The sequence below is a fragment of the Mchenga conophoros genome, linkage group LG15, assembly GCF_057382185.1.
Source record: "Mchenga conophoros isolate Kocher_MC1m ecotype Shallow Benthic linkage group LG15, M_conophoros_male_GT1.1, whole genome shotgun sequence".
In the NCBI taxonomy this organism is placed as follows: Eukaryota; Metazoa; Chordata; class Actinopteri; order Cichliformes; family Cichlidae; genus Mchenga; species Mchenga conophoros.
The window spans coordinates 10,572,306-10,598,803 of NC_140540.1; the positions used below are offsets into that span (position 1 = coordinate 10,572,306).

The window sequence follows — 26,498 nt, forward strand, 5'->3', positions numbered from 1 at the left end:
TGGCAGTAGAATAACACAGCCTTGCAGCGGTAGACAGTGACATCAGGATCCCAGCTGGTTGCTCTCTGCACACAGAGAACAGTGCTGTGAAAAAGTATTTGCCCCCCTGCCTGATTTTGTTTTCATTCAGTTTTTTGTTTTTGCATATTTGTCACACTTTCACAACATCACATATTTTTTTTAAAATTGGACAAATATAACCCACATTAATATAAAAATGCATTGTGATCCCAAAGAATTCTGGGAAAATATTTTGTGGACTGAAAAGACTTTTTTTTTTTTTTTGGAAGGTTAGAGTCCCGTTGTGTGCAATGTAAAACTAACACAACATTAAATAAAAAGAAAATCATATCAACAGACAAACATGGTGGTGGTAGCGTGATGGTTTTTGCTGCTTCGGGATCTGGAAAATTGATAGAACCATGAATTCTGCTTCCCGAACATAAAATCCTGAAGGTGAATGTCAGGCCATCAGTTCATGTCTTGAAGCCCAACCACACTTGAGTTTAACACACAAGCAAGTCCACCTCTGAAAAAAACCTAAAGGAAGGGTTTGGGGGTGGCCTAGTCGGCGCCTGGACTTAAATCAGACTAAGATGCTTTGGCATGACTTTAAAAAGACTGTTCAGGCAAACCCTCTAATGTGTCTGATTTAAAACAATTCTGCAAAGAAGAGTGGACCAAAATTCCTCCACAGTGACGTGAAAGGCTCGTTGCTAGTTCATGCTTCGCTTGCTGCCAAGGGTGTTCCACCAGTTAGTAAGATTAGGAGCAATTACTTTTTCATACAGGGCCTTAGGTGTAGGTAAATTAAATCATCATTTAAAAAAAAAATCTTCAAATCTATTATCTTCATATATTTTCAGTCTAAATCTCACATGAAATTAACCCATCAAGGGAACAGAAGACCCTGCCCTGTCCCTCCTCTGTTTTGAACCTCATCAGTCCTGCTGATCGTTTTGACACAGTCCTCGGTGCTGAAGGTTCATCCTTTGAAAAATAAAAATACTGCCACATGTTTGACACCTTCAAAATAAAATACATGTGCTCCTGATAAACAAACACCAAAAAGAGAACATAGTTGTTTAAGTTCACGTGTTTAAGTTCATGACACACCAGCTACAAAAGCTCGGCTCTCTGGCTATTTCGAAGGTAGTGTTCAAACACATCACGTTACATAAGGACGGGCGGAAAGTGTTACGCAAGCGCAATTATTAAGAGACACCTACTGTATTTCTTCACAAAATAACATTTCAAGATGACTAATGAAGATTTTTGTCTGCTGAGACTCAAAGCTTTCCCCACTGTGGCTTCACTTCTGCAGCTCCACCCCAGTCGAGTTGGTGTCCTGTGCACCGGGCTGAAGATGGTGTGCCAGTGCTGGTTGTTGGTGGCGGTGATGGCATTTGTGTGCATCCCCGGGTTTGAGTCAGTATGCTGGGACAACTCCATCTGCAAGGACCTGAGCAACAAGGCGAGGATACTGGTAGGTCGAACAGCCCTGCCACTTCTTTTAGATCGTCATCACTGGCCAAGAAAACTTATCGGAGCCCTATGTTGCACATTTTCATCTCATCCGTAAGCGCAATGTAAAACATATTTAATGGAATCTGGTCAAATTAAATGTAAGTAAACCTTACATTTTAATCAAAATTATCGCTTCCACTAATCTTTTTTTTTGTTAGTGTCAAGGTGATGAGTACTTAGAAGTACTTAGAAAATGGAAACTTAAAACTCAGAGCATATAACATTACTTCCTTTTCCCCCGGCAAAGCCAGGAGATCTGTGGTGATAGTGAACAATTTCATTCTTTGACAAATAAGTTGATGTGAAAGCTGAAAAGATGAGTCAACACAGTCCTTAAATGTAATTTCTTGTTTCTTGAGTTGTCCATGTGATAGTAGCCTTAAGTGGGTGTGTTTGGATACAGAACAAGCTGCAGTTATTTTATCAATGCAACACTAAATTTAAAACCTAGAAAAGCCATCTGTAATTTTTAACACCCATAAGCAATAAAGGGGATTTTTGTTTGTTTGTTGTTGGTTTTGGGGATTTTTTCCTATCATGCCAAGTCTTATGACTTCACCAGCAGCTGTCAGGGAACTTCAAGTCTTCCTGCTCTGTATGACATTATCTTTGCCATTTCTTCCACACAGGACTGTGTTCAACTCTGCATGTCTGTGATCCAGACTGAAATCCCAGAGCTGAGTGCATTGGCCCTGAAAGTTGACAGTGATGCTGATGCTGGTGATGGTGGTGGTGATGACCTCTTACTCAGAGTTATTCTAGCCACACTGGCTTCCCATGACAAAATATCCGAGTCAGATCTGAAAGCCCGCAGCGACGAGCGGCGCTCCTACAGAATGGAGCACTTCCGCTGGGGCAAACCAGCAGGACTTAAGATGCGAGAGCCAAAGCTTAAGGCCCGCAGAGACGAGAGACGCTCCTATTCAATGGAGCACTTCCGCTGGGGGAAGCCCTCGGGCCGTAAACGCCGACCTGTTAAAGTCTTTGCCTCTTCTCTGGAAGGAGGAAGCTCCTCTGAGGGCCGTTTTCCCTTTCAGGCTCGCAGACAGCTGAGCAGTAGCGAAGATGAAGCGGAGGGGGACATTGATGGAGGAAGTAATGAAAATCAGGGATTGCTGAGGGCCAGGGACAGCTCCAAATCACAAAGCCCCTTGAGCTTGCAGGAGAGGAAAGATAGGACCTATAAGATGAGTCACTTCAGATGGGGCAGCCCACCTGCATCCAAACGTAACGGCGGCTTTATGAAGCCGTGGGAGGAGAAACCTCAGGGGCAGCTGGCCAAGTTCTTCAGGAACATTTTAAAGATGTGAAGAGAATAATGGGATAAATGGAAGATTCAGCAGGGGAGGCGGATAGCTCAGAGAGTCAAATAGCCATTGCATGTTAGTAACCACATGTCTTAATTTTAAATTACACAAACTCGTTGCTATCTTTTAGCATGTTATTGAATGTCTTTCACCGACGCACCCACTGACTGCCTTCAACTTCTTGGCCTCGAATCCAAAGCATTCTGAGAGCATACTCATCTTAACTTTATGAAGAATCAAGCTGAACAGTGACCGTCACAGCGAGGTCAAAGGTGACTGTAAGGAAATAAATTATTGAGACAGTTTTTAAAAAGTCATGTCTTTATGTAAATAAAAAATAATATTAAAGATCCTGTTTGTGGCAAATAATACATGGAATCTTTTGCCTAAGGTCATTTATTAAGCAAAACCTTGATGAGAGCTGACAAGTTGTGAGCTCTCATCAAGTGTGAGTTGTTATGTCTGTCAAACTGCGTTATAGGGCATTTTTAATGCATTGAACTAACTGGAACCCAATCTAACAAGGAAAACATAATAAATAAATAAGATCTGAACGCCTGGAGAAATGTTGCACAAGGTCACTTAAAAACAAACAAATAAACTATGAAGACACGAGGGGTGACTCAATACTTTTACCCAGGACTGTGTCTTTAGACAAATCTGAGGATTTAGGGGAAGGGGAATGGACAAAATTCTGAATATTAAGACTGATAAAATACAAGAAAAAGGATTTAAACGTTTTTAACAACAAGGTGAGTTTGAGTTTCTTTTAAACTTGTGGGTATGGTGGAGTATCCTTTATTCAGAGGTAATGATTTGAGTATCTTTTACTGGACAGCAGTGGAGCACCTTCTCTACCAGACTCATTCAGCTCCACTGTCACCAGTATGGATGCATGAAATCCTTCATACCATTTTCATTAAACCATTATAATAGAATGAGATAAATAATTTCTTATTTTTTAGGACTTACAGAGTCCATGAATGATTGTGCATAAGTTTAATGAAAATGCAGCCAGACTTAGACTGCCACCCACTGGACCTGAAGCATAACCACAGAAAATCAGCACTACTCTGAGCTTCAGCTGCTTAATTAATTCTTAATTCTCAGATCGTTTAATTTCATAGCCGACTGTGACACCAGGCTCAGAATACATAATAGTGTGACGTGAATTTGAGGTTGTGAGTTCAGATCCTTGAAAATGCTACACTATAGGAAAAATGTGCTACTCATGTGCTGGGAGATGGATCACGTACTCAGATGACCTCAACAGGAGGTAATTGAATTAAACATTACTTTGAACACTGCGACTACCGAACAGTGGTGCCGGATTTAATGAGTCGACGTGGTTTTTACCAAACGATGATCCCCTTCTTCGTCTCAGAGAGTTTCCATTAGCAGGCAAATTAAAACGAAGACAGACTTTTCATGGTTAGAGATAAATTTATTCTACAACACGGTAACATCCACTAGCATGCAAAGTCAGGTATGACACGCATAAGGCATTTTCTCCATGTAAAAGCTGCCTTTCTCACTAGGTATTCCAGTTTTTAAAGTGCAAAGTTCACAGAACAGATTTGACCTACAGCACTAAATTGTAAAACAGAGCTATTAACCAGACATGTAATGACAAAAAGTAAGTTTGGATTACCGTCAGTTAATATTACATTACGTGATGCAATGACGACACGCGGACTGATAGATTTACAGGTCTTCACTGCCAAGTTCAAGATGCTGAAAACACAATTTTACAAGGTGTAACTGGAAGGTTTAGACAGCTGCACACGGCTCTTAAGTAGCTTTTTCTGCATTAACGTGGTGGAAAGAGTCACTGGACAGAACTGTAAACTACGTCTGGAGAGCTTGGTCTTCGGTAATGATGACACAGACACGCACACACCTGTACGAGCGTTAGCACAGACACATAAATACGCTCACTCGCGCACTGATCAAAAAGGGGTAAACGTGAACAGACGATCACATACACTGGCATGTGCTGACACGGATATACACAGGACATGACATTCAAAAACAGAAAAAACAAAAGAAGAGCCAGTGGAAATGCTCATGACAGGGATGAACTAGACACCGTCTTCTGTTCTGAACAAGATGGTTGCAAAACGGCTGGAACGGGTGCGGTTCACTCACAGAAGCAGCACAGAGGGAGAGAGAGTGAGGGGTGGTCTCTTAAAAATGTCACAAAACTGAACCATCACAGCACCACAACAACAGCAGGCACAATTTAGAAACGCACAAACATGATCTGCTACCTACAGTTGGACCGTGTTAGCCAGACTCTTGACAAATTATTGCCATCATACTTGTTGTTATACCTGTGTGTGTGTTTGTGCACACACTGGGCTTTTAGATGTTTTTGAATCTTGCTGAGACATGCAGCTGAAAAAGCTGCGGTATAGTAAAAAAATCATAGTGCAAACTCATTCCAGCAGGACTGAGAATGTAAATGGAAACAATGCAGGTCAGGGTTATGGTAATGAAACCTGTTTGAGTAAAGCTGAAAATGATCTTTTTCCAGCATTGCCTCGGTAACCCTTTATTAGTCGCTGTGACATACTGGCCTTGAGATGATGCAAATTTCTCCTGTGGGCTGCTCAGATGTTAGGATTTCACGTGCTGCTGGTTACTTATTGGAGATTTTAACATTGTCTATCTGAATACTAAGTGGATTTCTCTTTTATCTATGAACACAACCAGTGCAGAGGCAGTCTAAAATTAGAATATACAGTATATATACACACGCACATTAACATCCTTATGCTGTACATCAGCTTAAAGATTTATATATTCCTCTGTATGTACACATTTATATGGAAAGGGGAGAAAAATAAATGTTTTTTTAGCATTTGATCTGGTAAACATTGCTGTAAATCCTTTAGTGTGGTCATGACTGGTGCAATGTGTTTTAACTAAATAGATTAATATTTAGGTAAAAGAAACAGAAAGAGGCGAAAAAGCACTTCTGGGTAACACTAAGAAGGCAAAACCAAGCTACAATAAAGCCTAAAAGATGGATGCTCAGCAGCTAAGTGGCATGGGAGATGAGGATAATTACCTTTATGTCTATACAACAATCAGACATACACACAAATACAATCAAGTAAATTAAAATGTTTCAGTTTCCACAAACACTCTTTCTGGTCATCAAAACAATTAAAAAAAATAAAAAATAATAATAATATTAATAAGCAGTCTAGCAATCTAATTTTGTGATCAAAGGTAGTATGGCACCCTGGAAGGGACAAACAAGTTTAAAAAAATGCACAAGAATAATAGTGCTATCAAAAAGTTTCCAGTCGCAGGCATGCGACTACTCAACTCATTCTCAAAACAATAAATAACATCCAGTCGGTCAAGTTTTCCCCTCACAGTTCTTGACAATTTCTAATTTGAAAATCCAACCAGTGGAGTTTCTACAGACATCCCAGTCCCCAGTCACACAGGCCTAGAGACTGGTTGGAGACCACCTGGAGACCATCTTGAGACCACCTGGAGACATGAATATGCCAGCAAACTGCCAGCAAGTAGTTGGTGGCAGATGCAGGAGGTTGTCTTTAGTTTGCACAGAAGACACCAGCTTATCTGCAAACACTCGCCAACTACTTACTGAGCAGCTATGAAATTGTCTTCAAAGTAAAAGCTGCACCTTTTGAGACATGTTGGCTTCAGCAATTAGGCACAACTTTTATTTGAAGGTGAACTTTGCAACCAATTTCACCAGGCAAGTGCCATCAATTTCCAGCAACCACTCGCCAACTGATCGGGGATTGCATATCATTCCCAATAGGCCGCTGGCTGCCAGGGGTCCCTAACCAGTCTCTAGGAATGAGTAACTGATGCAGTAGAAGTGAGTGAAATACGTTTGTTTTCCTGCTCAATATAGACACTGGTGAGCTTGTTTTTGTTGCAATCAGAGGCTAAAATAAAATCTCAGACAGCTAAGAGGTGTTCTTTAGTTACAGCTGAGTTTGTCCCACGTGCACTGTGGCTGTTTGATTCCACGGTCAAGACGATTTTACAGTGAGGATCGGTTGCCCTTTCAAATCTTTTCTCTGTCCTTGAAGGCTCTACTGTACGCTTACGTTGCTGAAGACTTTGTGGTTTAGTAAACACATAGGTCAGGAAACTTCATCTCGTAAATGGGTACAGATCGACTCTGGCTTTGGCCGTAACCTGATGAAATGGTTCCAGATGGGCTGGGAGGGGGTCTGAACAGAAAGAGGAAGAAAATAAAGCTGTTAGTTCCAAAACATAAAAATGCAGGTATTCTCCTGTTAGTCAGAATGACTGCCATCCATATTATTATTGACTACTCCCATCCCAAAGCTCTGTCCCTTACCTGATTGTGATCTCAAAGATTTGATTTAGTTTGCTCTGCAGTTGTGTGGCCTATAAGGGACAGAAGACATCAAAAACAATACATTTAAGACCTTTAAAAAAAAAACTAAAAAACACCCCACACACACACACACATAAGCAGTTTTTTTTTTATTTTTCAACAGGGTAGGGGGTCTATACCCTGGCACCACAGTGGGCAGCTATCTCCTCAAAGGGGGCCTTCTGGAACTTCTCCACCACTTGTCTCCTCCGCTCCCTCTCCTGCTCCTCCATACCCACACTGTCCACTAGAGGGAGACAAAAAGCAATATAATGTAGCGTGTGCCTCAAAGTGTAAAACATCAAGACAAAGTTCACGGACACTTTATACAAAAGTAGTTTGTATTTGTTCCCTGCTGTCATGCTTTGGTAAATTACGTCAACATTTAGAACATCAATCCATCATTGTAAACTAATAAAAAGGGCTTTGCAAATGAAGAGAGTGGATTTACCAATGGCATTTTTCAGGGTTTCAAATGTGATCTCCTCTGCTGGAGTCCTCTGCAGACCAGAACAAGAATCTATGTTAAATATCTTTGTACAGGGTACATTTGAGGGTACAGGGTACAAGGTTGTGAAGTCTTTTTTTTCACCTCTTCCTTCTCTGGGCTATTTCGGGACTCAACCTCCACCTGAAGTGAGATGGTCTCACCGATGCTCTTTCTCTTGGACAGACGGTCCTCATCTGGAAGCAGAGTGCAGAAAATTTATTGAGTTTTTTCAATAACTTTTTTCACCACATGTTCATATGCCTCTGCAAACCACCTGAGTCATGCTGTCCATACAGTGTTAATACAGCTTCAAGGTGGGTACAAAGGATTGATGGCACCAACTCAGACCATCTGACCAAATATGAAATATGGTAACAATCTCCCCTTTTCTTAAATAATAGAAGAGTATTATATTATAGTAAGGCTGACCTTTAGAATAAAAAATGTCACTTTTCCTACAAGACATCTTTGTGAATGTTTCTAATAATTGTTATATGAATTCATGAGTTATGGCTAAAAACCTCTTTTTGTGAGGTCACAGTGATCCTCAGGAACCACCAGAATGTATTGGGTCCATCTTCAACTCCAAGCGGATAACTTTGACAACCAAATTTTAAAGCAATTTTCTCAAGAATAGAAGGGATGAACAAATGGAAAGATAATTCATCATCAACCTGAAAACAAAATGCTCACAATCTCAGCTGCTGCTGGCACAGTGACATGAAAAAAAGAGGAAATATAAACAAAAAAAACCCCCAGAGAAATTAAGACCTTTGCATCCGAACGACTAGTTTTAGACTCCTTACCAGTATACTGAGGGACATAAGGTGTGGCGAGTCTCTCTGTATTATAACCACTTCCTCCAAGGCTCTCTGTGATCTTTGACTGGAGGAACAAAACACTTCCTTCTACTTTGTCCAGTGAAGAATGCAATCTAGGAAGAAAAATAAACTGCATTCAAAAGCAGGAATTTAAAATTATTACTGTGTATCTGAATATCAAATTAAACACTTGTGGGTTGCAGCTGATACATACTTTGGACTGTCAACAAAGACGGCCTCGGGCAAAAGGTAAGGACTCTCTTTCTGTCTCACCTCAATTACCTGAAAGGCAGAGAGTCAGGGGATAAACAAACAGTTACAGTAGCATTAAAACACAGACACGCAAAGAGGCTCAGACACACACCTCGTGAATGTGCTGGCAGAAGGCTGGGACGGTGGTGAGCTGGCAAATGAGGTTGAGGTAGGCGGCGACAAGGGCATGAACAGCACAGCGGTTATAAACAGGCAGAGCCTCGTCGGTGGACAGAGCCAGATCCTGGAAAGGAAACAGAGACACCGCACTGTGAAACACCCTACCTCAGAAGGATTTGTTCTCATCTTGTAATGTTTGGTCGTTTTATTTGTTTTTGATTTTAAACCATCAGCTATGACACTGTCCCAGTGTTACAGCTGATGGTCAGTGTCATTTGTGAAATGATACATGTGAAACTGACGCTTTCTAAGCTGCGATTAGGATATTTTTCATCTTGTAGTTCAAATGTAGTAGATAAATGCAGCTCGGGGAATAAACAGGCTACTTAAAACTCTACATTTATACCTGCAAGGCAAGTGCGAGGCGAATCAGGTCCACCACCACCTCTTCATTGGCCAGCTCTACACTGAGAAGACCTAACAGGGCAAAGAGGGTCTCGTAGTGCTCCCGGCCACTGCTCTCCTCCTTGCAGCCCAGGTAGATGTGGCGATATAGCTGCTGGGCATGCTGTGAATGGATGAAGCGCAGGGTAAATGGAACTCGAAATGTCTAGTGCAGATACATTGGTGTAAAGATTTATTGTCAAAATTATTTTAAAATAAATATTTAATGTTTATGTGAATTTACATAATTCACAGGGATGTTGTTCAGCAGGCGGAACAGGTTGTCAACTAAATAAATTTAAAAAATTACCTTCTTCATGAATAAATTGTCCTGCCTGGAGCACTTGTCAACTTTGAGCTTCAGCACAGAGATGTCCGAGATGCTGCTACACAGAAAGAAGACCAAAGAGACACAAACTGTAACTGAAGTATGGGTTTATAAGGGAAGTATAAAAACACTTCAGCCCTTCAATCTTCCTGCAAAAACAATCACACACCTCATATTGGCAAACTTGGGCCTGTTTTCATGCCTGTCAATGAGACTGAGGAGGATTTGCAGCACCAACAGACGGACTTCTGGATCCTCGGTTAGAGAGAAGGACAGCAGGGGCTCCAAGAAAGAGCTGGGCAGCGCTGTCAGCATGTTGGTAGTCTGGAAACCTGCAGTTACCTACGAGGGGGATGATCAAATCCCACACATAGTTTACAAAACTGAACATGCACTGGAACATCAAGGTAACTGCAGTGTGGTTATAATTTCCCAAGTTAGCAATAACTTGAGAGACTCTTATGCTGCGACAGTGTCGCAAACTATCTTAGTTTAAGTGACACTTCTGAGACTTTCATTAGCAAAGATCAAGAACTTGCCCATAAAGCCTAACAAGGCCACTGATTTTACAATCATGCGGTTTGATAGGAATACGCATTTCGTGTCAGTCTTTATAAATTCATGAAGATCCACAAGTTTCTTAAAAATTAAATCATTGAGAAATGATAACTTACCTGGACCAAGGACTTGAGTAACATAACCTGAATCATCCTGGTACCCTCAGGCCTGGAATTACAAACAGCAAATAAAGACTGTGCCCTTAAGTTTACCAACATACAGGTGAATACTGTTTGAGTCAACTTACCCAGAGTCCGAGGAGGGCAAAGTAAGGTGAAGTCCAGGAACAGGGATCTTTCCCATAATGAAGAGCATGACCTCTGATCTCTGGTAAGTTGGTAGAGTGTTGGCAAATGAACCTGAAAGGGACAGAACCAGACAGTTTGTACCAAATGAAATAAAATGTTCAACAAAAGAAAAAAGAAAAGGAAAAAAATCTATATTAGTAATTAGGAATCCTCCAAGGGACTCATTTACTATTTGTTTAAACAGGAGAAAAAGAACAAGACTAGTGGAGTAGCCTGGATATAGGAAAACACTCAGAAGAGATCAAAGTGAGTTTAATTAAATAGGCGACATTAAACACTGCCTACACAAATATTACGTAGGTAATTTAAACACCATTTGAAACTGTTAGTCACTCCAATAATTGAGAAGCACTCTACATGTCACTGAAACGGGTAGCCAACCAGAACAATCCATGCACACAATATCAGATTATTTGAAACTCAGTGAGCATGCATCAACCAGCCTGTTTCAGTTGCTCCTGTTTGTTCTCTTTACTTTAATTTTTTTCTTACTTATTTCTTTGTCCTTTACTTTGTACTTAAGAGTGTTCGCCTGTTTTAATAGCTTTCTTTTCAATCATGTGGATATCTTTACATACTTTTCTTAGGGATTATTAAAGTATTTTGATTGTTGATTGATTGTTTGCTAATGTCAGCAGTGCTAGGGTCAGCTTACAGATATATTTCAGGCCCCTGAAGGTTCTTATGTGTACCAGATATTTTCTACCTACCAACCAACCACCTACCAATTCTTAGCATTTATGCTCCTGTAACAACTTTTAAAAGTATTACATCATTTTTATTTTACAGCAGTAACATGTAGTTTATATCCAGAAACTATGCGTGATATATTATGACGCTATAAGGTTGCCTGGCAACCATGCAACCACAGGCTAAAATGAGCTGTGATTTTTTTGTTTTTTTGCTTTAATGCACCTACACACAACGCATTATAAAAGCATCCTATCATTTACTAACAGCAAAAACAGGCCAAACCATGCTGGAGCATGGGAACATACTAGTTGAATAATAATATAACCAACTAATATTCTGTTGCCAAATAGCATCTGCAGCAATCCACACACATATAGTCACACACATACCTAGTAATAACAATTACTACTTGCACATACATCTACTAAACACTCCCTCACTAACAAATACAAAGCACTCAGACTCACCAATGGTCCTGATTACAGCCTCCTGCAGCTGCCTCTCCTCATGAGCTTTGATGATCTTAGTGCCGATGTTGGTGCTGCCGTCATATGAGCCGGTTAGCTCGTAGTCTACACTCAGACGAAGTTGCCGCAGCAGGGTGTTGAACACCTCTAGCACTGTGGGACCTGCAAATACACAGTTTATAGTTAAAAAAAAAAACATTCACATCTCTATGTGTTTATGACTTTACATGACCTTGGAGGATTGCAACTTACCTACAGAACCACTGGCTGCAATGGCAGCTGCTTCCAGCAAGACTTCCACTATCCCAGCTCGCACCGTGGCTGAATTCTTGCTGTTCGCATCCAGGTGACCGAGAAGTTGCTGGATTACCAAGTGTGAGTGCTGGGACTGAAAGAAAAACAACAAAAAACCGAGGAAATTATTGACCTGTCTTGAAAAAAAGAAAAATACAGAAAAGAAAAAAAGAGTGAGAGAGAAAGTGACAGAAAACTGTTGTATTGAAGTAATACGCTTAATTAAATGGCAAACTAAAAACTGGATATTGGTGATAAAGTGCATTACTCCTTTTGCATTTTTCATTCAGGCCCAAAATGAACCACAGCTGTGAGCAAATAGGCTGAAGCCCAAATTGAAATCAGTGAGAACTTCATGAATATTGAAGCACATTTCTTCTTTGCACCACTAAAATGTGCAATAACCACTTGCAAAGATAAAAAAAAAAAACATGGTGGTCAAAAATTCATACAAAAGTTTTCCATATTCCATTTCAACCTAGTAATGAAGTCAGCAGAGTGTGAGACAGAGAAAAGAGGCAAGGGTAAGGCTGTGAAGGATATCATGGCAGTGTATCACTCACCTGAATGGAGTACATTATGATCTTGAAGCAACGCACTGCAAAGGTCTTTCCCTCCCATAGAGAGTGGTTATCTAAGTGCCTGTGGGGTTATGAACAGAGGAAGAGAAACAGGTTGGATACACAGGATGTAATAACACAGCAGTAGGGATGATGGAGAGCAGTAAGGCATAAAGACCGCATTTAGTCCAGACAGCATACATCATGTCTGGGTTTAAGAATGAATGTAAAACTGAAAATAGGAGTTAGTAGTGCACAGATAAATACTTACTATGACATACGGTTTGCTTTACAGTAAGTAATTAAATACTTAAAAACATTCTCTCAATCTGACATTGATAGAACGTGGAAAATGTGCAATTAAGCTGAGCACACGACTGCTGAGACTAAAATTGACAGATAATTTAAAACGGATTTGCTTAACAATATAAATGTAAAATATAAGTGTGCAAGGAAAATGTGTGTAGGACATGGGAACAGAAATGAAGAAAAAGGCATTGAGGCACTACAAAGTACCTAAAACTGGGCATTTTTAAAACCCATAATGTAGTCAACATTTACCTCTATTTGCAAGGGCCTGAAATATTCATACTGTTATATCCAATCTATTAACTTATGTACCTGCCAACTAAAAGGTCAGCCACAACTTCCAAAACACCCCTGCACAGCCCCCGCACATGGGCAAATGTGGGGACAGGAAAAGGCTAAGACAGATAAAATACTTAATTTCAGGAGGAACAACCAAGATGGATAAATTCAAATACAAAAAAAAAAAAAAATCAGAAATGTATTGGTAGAACAAAAAAGAAAAACTTAAATAAGATCACATCTTGCAAAAATAAATGCAGTAATATAGAATTTAAATGTCCCATCTGCAAACCATGCAGTCACAATTCAAGAACAACTCCATAACCTTGCATTGACCTTGTCACAGCCCCACGTGCCCATTAGTGTAAAGATTAAGATGCGCCTGACATGCAGCGTTGTCTTCAAGTTTACTCACTATGTTTAAAAAAAACAAAAAAACAAACAAACCACACGACCGCATGCAGGAACACATCACAAACAGAGGCTATTTCTTATGAATACGACTGTTTGGTTGTCTCACATCAGCACGGGCGTGACGGCATTCTTGATGTTGCCATAGGCGGCTCGTCCAAGCAGCTCCCTGAAGCAGCGCTCCGTCAGCTCCACCGGGCTTTCCTTCTCCTTCTCTGATGCCTGCAGCGGAGAGGGAGAGCGGCTGGCAGGGAGCGATGAGGGTGAGGAAGCAGAAAAGGAGAGGGGGGGGGGGGGGACAGGGAGGAGACGAGCAGAGAGAGGCAGAGGAAGGCAAATTGGGAGGGTGCAGACAGAGAGAGAGAGAACAGAGAACAGGCAAGGCACTGAAATTAACTTAATATAATGACATTTCAACAAATGCTCTATTTCTTACACAAACACAGTCTGTACGGCTGAATCTCTGCAGCTGTGCTTCTGAGCTGACTTTACCCTCTGCAGTTTGTCTGCAGTTTGACGCATTTACGTACTGTGTCCAAATTTGTACACGCAAACGTTTCATGTCAATCGTGTGGTCTCTCGCTCTCGTGTCCAGCCCTTTTTCATTCTCATGTATAGTTAAAAACATCCGCCATAGCTCCATCTTGGTCTTGACTAGCCTCGGGTAGTCCACCAATGATGACATTATTTATTCAAAGCCTAACTCTTTCATCTTGCCTGCTGTTTCCGTGGAGCAAATGTGAGTTCCTGCCCCATCTTTTGTATTCAAAACTAAAATACGCAAAAATTAAAAAAAATGAAATAAAGTAAAACACACTAAACTAGCAAGAGCACACAAGCTGATGTCAGTGAGGTTTTTCAGTGATATTTTCTGTCAGCTGCAGAAAAAAAAATATCATGCTGTTTAAAGTTTCTTTATTTGTTCAGTGGTTACAAAGCATTGTGGCAGAAAAAGGTTGTTTCATCCCGCGCAATCTCTCTCAAGTAAACATCTGCTGTGAGGACAAATTTGCATCACCAGTATTTGAAAAAGCGAACTTAGCTATAGCTACCTGATCTCAGATGTGCTGTTTATGAGTCTATGTGAAAAATACCTCAGATGAACAACAAGCTTCTGTTTTTTTTAGGCAACTACATACATTACAAACAATCCTCATGTGTTCTTGAAGTTTAAACACAAAACAAAGTCCAGAGAGCTTCTGTCATCTGCATCAATAAACTTTCCCAGTCCCAGCTGTCAGAAGGTTGACTAAAGCTGATCTTTACGTGATTTGAAAATCCACCATCTGTAAGGTAATTAGGCTCTGTACTGATTGCTGTGGGTAATGACAAGCTAGACCCAGAGTGAGAGGAAATGAGGATGCACAGCAGGGGGATAACACACAGAGCAGAGAGAAGCTGAGAATGAAATGTGACTCCCTGTTGCAATAAATCTGTCTGTCTCCGTCTTTGAATAACTCTCCCATTTCTATCACTCTAATTTCCATTATCTATCCTTCACCAGATCTCCCAATGTTCTTTTTGCTGCCCTCCCTCTTTGCTTTCCTAACTTTCAGATCTCGGCATTGACGTCAAAGTGAATTTGAGTATGTGTAATACAGCCAAGAGAGAGAAACTCCAGACTGCTGCTGGCATCCTCTACCTCTGTGTTTGTGAGCTCTAATTCTTCACCCATTGCAATATTTCTGTGCATGCTTTTTCCTCCTTTCACATTCACTCCTTTTCTCTTTGGAATCTGAACCACGTGTCTTGGTTTCCTTGTTCTTGGCTGCTCTGGGTGGGTTACCAGATGTCCAAAAGGGGAAACAGAGCTGTCGGTGATGACAGTGATGATGAATGACATGGGTGATCGCTGGCTAGACAGCCAGGACAAATATGGCCTAATGTGAGACAAACAACACCAGTTGGCTATCGTGTATCTGGATTGTGTTATCTAAGGCAGGCAGGTCAACACTAGCTGCTGTTAACTCAACAAATTTCTCTCCACACGTTAAATGGTGTGTTTAAGCTCCTTTGTGAGCAACTTAGACAGAAAAGACTTTCTCCTGGTAACCCTTGCACTGTCATAAACTTCAACATTTAAGCTTTAGGTTTTTTTGCAGATTTTCTGAGCTTGGCTGAATAAATTGGTGGGAGGTCCACTGCTGGGACGATTGGCCACTGTCCTCAATGTTTTCCACTTGTGAATAATCTTTCTCACTGTGGAAGGATGGACTTCAAATTGATTGGATATGGCCTTATTGATGGGTGGCAGCAATTACTTACCTAAGATCACTGCTAAAAACTTCCCCTCTCGGCCAAACGCTTCAGTCCTGCAGACTGCCAAAACCACTGCCTTTATAGAGGTTCTCAAATTCACTGATGAGCAAATAATCAAATTTATTAGCAGGAGCTAGTTGCTACTTACCCTCTTAACTGTTATGAAAGCAATAAGGGTGCTTTTCACACAATGCTTCTGCATTTTGGCTTAATTTGTATTAAATAAACAATAGCACACTGTAATATGTCATATATTATTGTTCATCTGAGGTTGCATATACTCAATTTTCAGAAGTGGTATGGACCAGATGATTTTTATGAAACGCTTACACTGAAGTTCACATGTCCAGTTAAGCACTATGAAAAGCCTCATCTTAGTTATTATACCACAGCATGTATTTTTAATTTCTCTTTGATATTTGGGCTGATTGTTTTTACATTCATCAGGACCCAAAGAATTATCAGATATTTTTTTTACCTAATTTTTGTTTCTAAGAAAAATGAGAGCCACATATTCGTTTAAAATTTTGATAGAACAATAGCAGTATAATGTCGTCGTAAGTGGATATCAGGCCCTTTAGAGCAAAATTGAGTATTTTGGTCTAAATAACCCAAAATGTGATGTCCACATGTGTGGACGCCAGGTACTAGGAGGTTAATGGTTAATGTTTAATATAATACGTTACACTGAAAAGCTAATGGAGCACATCTACTCTGCTGCATATGTAATCCACATTTGCATTTTATTGTTTGCACTCACTCACCTCTCGGTACGCTCTCCACTCTGCAGGTTGAAAAGCAGAGAGGGGACAATCTTGTCCATGTGCTGAGGGTCCCAGATATTGGCCTGCAGTTCATCATTGACTGTCTTTCTCACCACACCCTGAAGACCCTTGATACCTGCCATGCGGATCCTTACAGCAACAATCACACACGCACACAGAAACCATCTGACTGGTTACTCGGCCTATAAATAGGTAACCATATTTAGGAAATTATATTTGCACCTAGCTTTGTTATTTGAATTGCTCTGTTTTTTATTCTTTTCTTTTTTTTCCATGTCAAAGCTATATTTGATTTGTCAAACGATTTTACAGTCTATTTTCAGCAATAGAAAGCAATGACTTAACATTTCTTTTCTTTTTTTTTAAGTGTACAAAAGAAAATGTCCAAAAAAGGAATAAAAACTAAAAATAAACACTACCCATGTAGACTCAGAATAGCACTTATTTAACAACTCCATCTCTACTGCAGTCGAGCGTCTCTGTTACGTACTTGGTGCGGATGTCTGGGTCCTCATAGCCTGAATGGCACATCTCACTGAAGCGGGACACGAAAAAGTCATAACTGCGGTGGTACGATGGCGTATCTTCTTCTATGTTGGCAAATTTTACAAACTAACGACAGAAGAAGGTAAGACAGGGGAAAAAAAGACATCCAGTTTTAATAGCATACAGATACACTTCAGCCTAAAAGATTTACAATAATATGCCCATTCCTTAAAAAGCCCAAGCCCAATAACCTGAGATCTGAGTGGTGCATATCTGCTAAATTAAAGCCAAACTAGAGCTCTCTTAACACAGGATTAAAAGTGAAAAACACAGGGCAGAGGGAGGCTATCCCACTGGGCAAGAAAATGTCACCAAGTAAACAGGCTGACATTTAGCTTCACACGACTCTCCAATTAATAGATTATGAAGTGAATTTCTTTAGAATCAAGCCAGATCATGATACTATGTGAATCAAGAATTACATCATAAAAAGTCAATACAGAAAATCATAATTATGCCATGCAAAGTAACACAGAAGTGTAGAAAATTAGCATCTAATGACGTCCTTGCTGAATCATTTCCTGTGTAGAGAATGAGTGCATGGAGTGGTTTTTGAAATTTAATGAAGTATCCTTGAAGTATCCTCGCTTCAAATTAAATGAAGCGAGCCGATAACAGTTCCTGTGAAGCCGCTCAGCTGCTGCAGCAATTTACTGCCACAGTTGATTCCTGGAAGCTGCCCAGTGTTACTGGCAGTAATGATGGGCAGCTTCCAGGTATTAATGTATCAACTATGCTGAAACTCTTCTTATTGCTTTCAGTTAGTTATAGAATTTTAGCATAGTGTCCAAAACCAGAGGCAATAGAAAACAGAGAAAACCTCCATCATCTCAATCACAGATTCCAAAGAAATAAAAGCAGGCTGACACAATCAATAGGTCTGGTGCTCAGGGCTGTGTTAGAGATTTCTCAGGAGTACAAGGTTTAGTGAAGGTTTTAGTCAGAGAAACAGAGTGCAACAATATCTGGCCAAGTTTGAGTCCTGTTGTAATAACCTCTTTAATCTTCCTTTTAATTCATTTCTCTCTGACTCTGACCTGCTTCTGATGAGCTACACTGTGCACACAAAGACAGTCAGAAGCTGTATGGCAGCTGCTCATGGTTTTGGCTGGTCTTAATATTTGTGTAATTTATGTCAATTCAATGTAGTTTACAGTTTGTACACATGGTGTCACTTCTGTGTGATTCACACAGAACTAGGGCAGGAACTTTTACATGCTCGGGGCCCTCATGCTTAGTATACCATGCAGAGGTATAGCGTCATTTATGTACTGAAATATAGTCTTGAATGAACAACTGAAGATCTCAAGCAATGTCCACACTGGGAGCGTCAAAGAAAGCCAAGGGCATTTGGCGACTTCAAGCAACTACAGGTAAAACAACCTCTGGAGATGCAAAGCGTGTGTGTGTGTGTGTGTGTGTGTGCGTGTGTGTGAGAAAAGAAGGGGGCACAGAGATAAACATTTTTATTCCCAGAGGAGTGACTGAAGCAGCTACCAATGAGTGACATATGACCTCGTAGTAAATAAATTATAGTTACCTAGGCAACCAGAACCAGGAATGTCCACAATTGACCAGCCTTTAGTCACAAAGCCTTGTGTGATGAGTGTGCACGTAGCTTTATGGCTCTATAAGAACGGTACAATACAGCCAACTAACAACAACCTGTTTCACAAGCCTGAATTTGACACCTACTGGCAGTACTGAGCACATTTAATACAACAAAATACATCCTGATGCAATAAAACTTTAATTTTGTTTTTGCACATATGTCGGGAAGTCTTACCTAGCCTAGTTCACAGGTCTGAACACCACAGCTTGACAGGTGGATAGGAAGTTTAATTAAAATAACAAAGAAAAGATCTTTGTTGCACAGTTTACCTGCACCATACAGTTTAGACTTCCCTTTCAAGCCTCATCACTTTGAGATTGCACTCAAAACATATCATGGAGGAGTTTCAAAGCACTTTTCAGTTCAGTGACTTTTTGAAGGTTCTGTTCTGTGTCTTCATGTCTTTGCTGGTGTGTGAATTCAAACATAAAATAACATTGCAAATTATATTATTTGGTAACAGAAATTGTCTCACGGTAAATTAATACACGGGCCTTTTTAAACTCAGTAAAGAGGTAAGCTACTCAGTCTCTGGCCTCACTTGAAACTGTCTTTAGATTCAATTTTCCATTTCATTAAGCATTCTATCATATGCAGCTTTTTAACTTGCGGGTGCGGAGGAGGTCTGTTTAGTTTGTCATGTGCACAAGGCTATGCAGGTCACAGCTACAACCTGGCAGCCAGATTAAATTTTAAGAAGGGCCTGATTTTGTCCCATAGGCATGTGCTCTACATACACACACACACATTATATAATTTTATTTTGTGTGTATATATAAATTTCTTCTACTTGCTGAGTGTGTCAGGCTTTGTATTTGTGTTTTGGGTTTATAAAAGTGTGCAAGACAGAATGACAGCGACAAGCTAGCATGTCTCATCAGCCTGCACAGATGACTGCAGAGCATCGGCCGTATAGTCTAAAGCTAATCTGATTTCCTTTACGTGTCCTCTCCTGACCCAGCAGACAGTGCTGATAGCTGCTTCCCACATCAGAAGATACTCATCACTTCTCTCTGCCTACCACTCCGTCCCTGAGCTCTGATCTTTCTCAACACAGTATTCTCTCAAGGTTAACATCTCTCGCCTTTTACCATCACGTCAGGAAAGTAAATGCACCCTGTCAATTTCAGATAATACCTCTAAATCCACTCAAATGGGCAGTATTTGCTGCAGCAGGAAAGCTTAGAAACTAAGACACATTAACATCCAACAGCTTGGGTGTGAGAGCATTTCTGTAAATTTATATCACTAAAACAGCTGACTTGTGTCTGAAAAGATAGAACACATTATAGCTAGGCAAGTTTTCTTGATTATTAAATTGTAAATCAACTAAAGAAGTGTCTATGTTTAAAATCCAATAATATAATCTGAATGAAAGGACTAACATCCAGCAACATTGCACCCCTTGATTTGTTTTCCATACTTTTACTATTTTATACTACAGGCACTTAATTCTGTTGTAGATATAAGACAAGTATGCAAACCTATTTTTCCACAAAGCAAAATTGACAGAGAAATGCAGCTACCAGTCTTCTTTTTTTGATTGTTTGTTTGTTTTTGGTGGTTCATTATAAACAATGGGAGTCATCAAACTGATATAATGCAATAGTGAAATCCTGGAAACTCACTGAGTTGGTTCCTAGGATCTGCAGGCTGGGTTTGTCTGACTCCAGAAGCTTGCGCACCATCTTCAGAAAGCTCTCCACAAACAGGTTGATGCTTTGGCAGTGACATGCCATCAGCAGCTGGTCCAGGGCTTCCATGGCTATGCACACATACCTGGAATGGCAAAAGAGAGAATAGAGAGTCACTTTAACCCTGAAGATAAATGTAGTCTGTGCCTGCAAGAAATCAAAATAAGATAAGCTTTCCCAGACAAACTCTGGAGACTGAGCATATTCAGCTGGACTCTGCCAAGTGTAAATATAATCTGTACAGGCTGTTTGCATTTGTGAGAATCATTGCAGGGTGCTCAGAGAAAAACAACTTCACTGGAATATAAAGTAAGTGCAGACTGAACAAACACATCACAACGCATAACCCAAACCAATCGTGTTCTTTTTTATTAAAAACAGACCCATTTTCCTCCATGTCTTGTTGGTTATATTGCGAAGATAGTGACAGTGAGTTTCGAATGTAACGAGGAAACAGGGTCAAGAACACGCACGCAGAATACAAAGAAGGATTTTTACAGCACAGTCTTAAGCGCTTAGATAAGCTCAGATCTTATGCAGAGATCAGAACAAATCTCTTTGATGAAAGGATATTACAAGCACCACTTTTCCTATTACCAACAGCCAAGCCACCTCAAAATCTTCCCAGAATTTTTATGTTACAGCTTCAGTTGTGCTAGATTTAAATAAACTGATATGTGGCAAAGAATAAACACAAAAGACGCACAAACACCAAATGTTTAAGAGACTACAGTTGAAGCTCACCCGTATCTATGCCGAGCCACATCCCTTGACAGCCTCTCAGACAGGTAGGCTCCGATACGGTCCAGCTTCTCTGGAGCTGACAAGGCGTAGAATGTCAGCTTTTCCATGTTGGCCTTGACCAGACCATCCTAGGTGGGTGACAGAGGGAGACGGCAAAAGTGGGACACTTTGCAATAATCCAAAGGATCAGTTAACCCAGAAAAAAAAAAAAAAAAAAAAAAAAAAAAAAATTGTCCGATGGGATTTACATACATGGGTTAATGTTCACTAACAGGCTTTGGCTCGGTTTACTTTTACAGCTTTTTTTGTGTCAATGGGGATAATAATTTATAAAATTGTTGTTCCAGAAATGTTTCTCTAATGCAACTGTGTGTGTTTAGTGACAAATATAAATCTATTCATTTCTAAAAACCCCAAATCAATGAGTATAACTAGATCATCAGGTTTTAACTCCTACTTTTCCCCTTGACCTACTTTACTGCTCTTCAGTTTGGTCTGGGGGAAGAGAGAGCTAAAAACACCAACAGTCCTCTGAGATCTCACTTACATTCGGACAAGACCAAAGAAAAGAAAAAGAAAAAGAAGAAAGGAGTGAATGAAATAAAATTTGAAGGTTTTACACATCCGGACAAGACATGAGCGGTGTGTTACAAAAAAGAAAGAGTACACCTCATATTTCTGTAGCTTTTAAAAGTCACAACTGTTTTTAGTCTCTGACAACCTTTGGCCCACTTGTCTTTATAAAAGCGCAGATCTGTTATGGTCCCATCAAAACATTTCAATCAGGTTGAGCTTTGAACTTATACTGGGCTACTGCAACACCTTGATTCTTTTCCTTTTCCTCCATTCTGCTGCAGATTTGCTGCTGTGCTTGAGAGTATTGTCCTGATGAACGACCCAGTTTTATTCAAGCTTTAGCTGTCAGACATATGGCCTCATATTCGACTCTAGAATACTTAGTTGCTATACTATAGTTCATGGTTGACTCAATGACTGCTGCAGAGGTCCTTTGGCCACAAAACAAGCCAAAATCTTCACCCCTCCACCACTGCACTTGATAGTTGGTATGAGGTGTTTGAGCTTGATTTTGGTCTTATCTGTCCAAAGGTCATGTCCCAGAAGTCGCATGGTTTGTTCAGATTCAGTTCCGCAAACATAAGCTGTTCTGTCATGTCCTTTTTAGAGAGGGTTACCAAGCGTTTTCCTGGTAACCCTGCCAAACAAGCCATACTTGTTCAACCTTTTACTAATTGTGCTGTCATGAACTTTAACATTTAAATTTGCTAGAGTCTGAGATGGCGGGGGGGGGGTTGCAGGAGGGGTGTCTGACAGTCTGACTTTGAGATGATACGATATCCACTGCTGAGAAGTTTGGAAACCACCCTGAAAGCTTTCCACTTGCGAATAATCTTTCTTCCTGTACAATGATGAAGTTCCAACTGTTGGCAAATGGCTTCATTCTCATTACTTCTCCAAGGTAATTGCTGGTGTCTTTCTTTCTTTGCTTTGTGTTAGCAAATTTCCACAACTTAAGACAACATGATTTTTATTGTCTTGATACATAAAACCTTAGAACTGGAAGAAGGTGTAATTTGTTTTTCTCAATATTGTACCCACATTAACAGAAAAAAAAAGTTACTTTCATAGACACTGTATAAATGAAAATGGGTAACTCTCTGTAAAATGATAAATCTTGTGATGAAGACATGAGCACCAGTGGAACTACTTATACAACCCAAGCATCCTGTACATAATTGTTCCTTTTATTGTTATAAGTTATGCATATAATTTGCCATTTACACGCACAAAAAAATAGCACATCACAATATGTTCAAAACAACTCACTCATGTTAGCTGGGGATGTGTCTCTAACCAAGGGACACATTTTAGCAGGATGAACAATAACAATGCCCCTTTTAATGTAAGTGCCTAAGTGGTAATGTCACAGCATGCACAAAAACAGGATGCAGTCATTGTTTTTATATATCTGAATTCAATCTAAGAGAGCACATCTGCTGTCATACCTGCGTACGAAGAATGCGCTACCAACTACCATCTTCTTGAAATTAGTTTAATGAGCAATAACCAGTTTGACTGTTAAGTTTACCTACAAACATGGCTTCTCATCCAAACCATCAACACAATTTTTAAGAGAAGACAGAAAAAGCACCAGTGAAATTAGTAGCTTTTTTTGGTCGCTACATTTCAGAATTTTCCAGTTTCACTACCCAGCCACTGCACATTTACAAATTAAATAGGACCTCAATTCTTTTCCAAATTTATTTTTTAGCAAAGACAAGTAAAAAAGAAAACAAATACATACAAACCTAAGAATACATTGCTATATTTAACTTCTTTACCATCAAGTATTTCAATAAATGCATATATACACACATTCACATGCTCACACGATGTGACACAATTTCGAGTCAACATTATCAGACTCCTTAATTATGCCTAATCTGCTGGAGCACCATTAGTTACAGACTCAGCCACTGCAGGTTTCATTTTGGAGCACAATAAGCAGGTGCACAGAGACAAAAAGCAGGGGGGGAAAAAGAGTTAAGTATAACTATGCCGCTGTACTGCAGACCATAGATCTAAAAGGTAAAGTGGGTTACTGCAGCAGCATTGAGGCAGTAATGAAGAGCAAATCAGCTTCTTCATCTCAGCCCAGATTAATTCCCTTTATGAGTCATCTGCATCAGATCTCAGTAAATCAGAAAAATGGTAGGAAAGATGAGCTTTGAAGAAGGCAGTTATGTAGCTCAATATAAATCCTCCTAAATATAAATTGCCATAACTATTTATATTTGCAAGCAAAGCGACCACAGATGGATCCTACCAGCTAAACCTGGCAAAGCTCAATTTTTATCCTTAACGTACAATGACCCCAGTTATTTTTTATCCACAGATACGAAAGCACCAAATGATTTCTATATGTAACTCTACACTATGTAGACGAATGGTATTTGACTTTGACAACATGAGGTATTAATAAAAAAACAGAAAGAGTCACTTCTCACCTCTGGATCTTCTGGGAAGATGTTGTCTACCAGTCTCTTGTACCGAGGCCTGAGTGCCCCGCAACAGCCACAAACCCCTGAGGAAGGAGAAAATGGAGAGGAAAAACAAAAACAAGAGAGAAGTGCTCAATTAGGCTTGTGCAGCATGACTGATAGAAATACAATAAATCAGGTCTTTTTCCTTTTTTCTTTTTCTGGTAGTAGTATTAGTCTGCACTCTGTCAGCCAAAGTAATGAGGTAGTCTCAAATCAGCCACATTTCGGTACCGATTCAATGAACACTGCAACAAATGGGCAATAAAAAAGTCATTCCAGTTCAGCAACTAATGACTTCACATTATTGCTCTCACAACAGAAGTAATGGTTGAAAGCTGGAGAAAAATAAGTTACAGAAAATAAACATTAACTTTAACAGAAGTCATACTGACCTGTCGGCAAGAAAAAAAAAAAAAACACAACTGCAGCCAGGAAAATGGACAAAATGGATTTGTTCATATTTGTCAACTGACAATAGTCAGGACGTAATATCATTAATTTAGCAGCATACATAAATATAAACGCATGAACTTACAAATACGTATAGCCTGAGACAAATAAAAAAAAATGTGTACAGTAGAAGGTGACTTCATGTCAGCTTTTAAAGAAATTCCTATACACACAATACGCCTACTTCATGCGGTACGGGTATGACATAATCACTCGAACTTTTGTTTTTAGCGTTAAAAAGATTTATCAAACCGAAACTTTATGTCACAAAACACATGTCAAATCAAGGCGATTCTGTGGAAAGACACTTCAGGACACCAACATATAAGGAATGTGGTCACCAGACAATTACAGTGACAGCAATGCCACTGAGATGAAACAGGCACACACACGCACACACACACACACACACCTCGCTTTCTCTCAGTCAAGACAGCCTTAAAGAGAATGATGCAGCACAAAGTACGAACTGTGAACAGTGATTTTTTTCTGACTTTGCACTGAGGAGAAAGCAAGCCAGGCAGAGAGGCAGAGAGCTGACATGATTGGTTGAGGGAATTCAGCAGTGATGAGTCATAAGGGAGACCCTGTGAAAATGAAAAAGGGACACCCTCCAAAATTCCCAAATTACGCTTTTACCTTTGAAGCATACGTGCATTTTTCCCCCCATCTTACTTCCTTTAAACTCACCGTGTGAGTTTTAGAGTCATAAAGCTAGACGAAAAAAGTAGGTCATAATGCAGTCAGCATTGCAGGCAAGTAATGAATGGTTCTCTGACACAAATAGAGACAGGAGGTATTTAACGTTTATTAAAAGAAAAGAAAATCAGTGCACTAAGAAAGATTTTCATCTGCCCTTCCTTTCTCCCAACGTCATCTTCTTCCCTTTTCTTAACTTAAATTAAAAAGTGGTTTATTAATCATTATTGTTGCTGCTGTTACACAGACTGAGCAACGTCTCATGAAATGGCAGTAAAAAAAAAAAAAAAAACATTCTGAGCACAAAGACAACATTATTAGCGGTCTATTTGCTACACCTTTGCAATAATGGCTTCCATTCCATTTATAGACCATCTCCCAACTCAACACCAAGGTAATACATTTTTTTTTAAACTACTACCAAAAAAGCTATTATCTGTTCTTCAAACAACACCATCAACAACACTGCTCACGCTATGCCAGAACTGACAAATATGACTTGCAAAATACTTTGTGAAATCCAATAAATAAGAAAAGCCTATTTATTTGGACGTGACAACATTTCCCCTTGTTAAATAAATATAAGTGATTATAATCACCATGCCTTGGTGTTAGCAACGTATCTATTAAGACAAAGACGGGAAATGTAAAGATTTTATGCACTCTTCAATATTTGTTCATAACGAGTCATATCTGTATAATAACGTATTAAAATATTACTTGGTAAATATCAAACACTGATATCAAACCATGAGTGTGTAACACCCACGATATAACCACACAAGATATCGCAATACCATGTTGCATCAATTCTTTCCCTCATCCCTAGTGTCTTTGTTAGTACAATCATGACAGGAAATTATACCTAATTGTGTAAGCAATCATCTTCATTGGGACATGTGTTGCTGCTTGAAAAACTTCCCATCACAAGACGTTGTTGGAAGTCAAATATGTGTGAGAAGAGGTCATGCATTACCAAAGTTAATTATAAATGGACACTTTTCAAGCCTGAAATGTGAGACACCTGTACTCCCAAAGAAACAGGACTATCCAATCTAGAACTTAATTGGCACAATCAAACTG

At 39.8% G+C, this 26,498-nt stretch overlaps 1 protein-coding gene and 1 pseudogene across 3 annotated transcripts in view; one reads left to right on the forward strand and one right to left on the reverse strand.

Annotated features, from left to right (window-relative positions):
• Nucleotides 1-1,328: 1,328 nt before the first annotated feature.
• Nucleotides 1,329-3,533, forward strand: LOC146557802 (pro-opiomelanocortin-like; annotated as a pseudogene). Its single transcript, XR_014888624.1, has 2 exons — nt 1,329-1,486; nt 2,157-3,533. The product of XR_014888624.1 is annotated as a pro-opiomelanocortin-like (transcript).
• A 724-nt stretch (nt 3,534-4,257) lies between these two features.
• LOC146557803 (protein EFR3 homolog B) overlaps nt 4,258-26,498 on the reverse strand; it is a 29,174-nt gene continuing 6,933 nt past the window's right edge. Inside the window, exons 2-23 of one of the 2 annotated variants that reach the window (XM_085246399.1) lie at nt 24,231-24,307; nt 21,205-21,332; nt 20,395-20,545; nt 17,099-17,220; nt 16,588-16,737; nt 13,674-13,808; nt 12,569-12,647; nt 11,964-12,099; nt 11,712-11,873; nt 10,491-10,602; nt 10,360-10,411; nt 9,855-10,027; nt 9,668-9,740; nt 9,320-9,481; nt 8,906-9,037; nt 8,756-8,823; nt 8,527-8,654; nt 7,823-7,914; nt 7,682-7,730; nt 7,371-7,477; nt 7,192-7,241; nt 4,258-7,060 (exon numbers count right to left, since the gene is read on the reverse strand). In XM_085246399.1, coding sequence (XP_085102525.1) covers nt 6,955-7,060; nt 7,192-7,241; nt 7,371-7,477; nt 7,682-7,730; nt 7,823-7,914; nt 8,527-8,654; nt 8,756-8,823; nt 8,906-9,037; nt 9,320-9,481; nt 9,668-9,740; nt 9,855-10,027; nt 10,360-10,411; nt 10,491-10,602; nt 11,712-11,873; nt 11,964-12,099; nt 12,569-12,647; nt 13,674-13,808; nt 16,588-16,737; nt 17,099-17,220; nt 20,395-20,545; nt 21,205-21,332; nt 24,231-24,307 — 2,444 coding nt within the window. In that variant the 3' untranslated portion in view covers nt 4,258-6,954. Of the gene's footprint in view, nt 7,061-7,191; nt 7,242-7,370; nt 7,478-7,681; nt 7,731-7,822; nt 7,915-8,526; nt 8,655-8,755; nt 8,824-8,905; nt 9,038-9,319; nt 9,482-9,667; nt 9,744-9,854; nt 10,028-10,359; nt 10,412-10,490; nt 10,603-11,711; nt 11,874-11,963; nt 12,100-12,568; nt 12,648-13,673; nt 13,809-16,587; nt 16,738-17,098; nt 17,221-20,394; nt 20,546-21,204; nt 21,333-24,230; nt 24,308-26,498 lie in introns of both variants that reach the window. The other variant, XM_085246398.1, reaches the window with a different exon arrangement.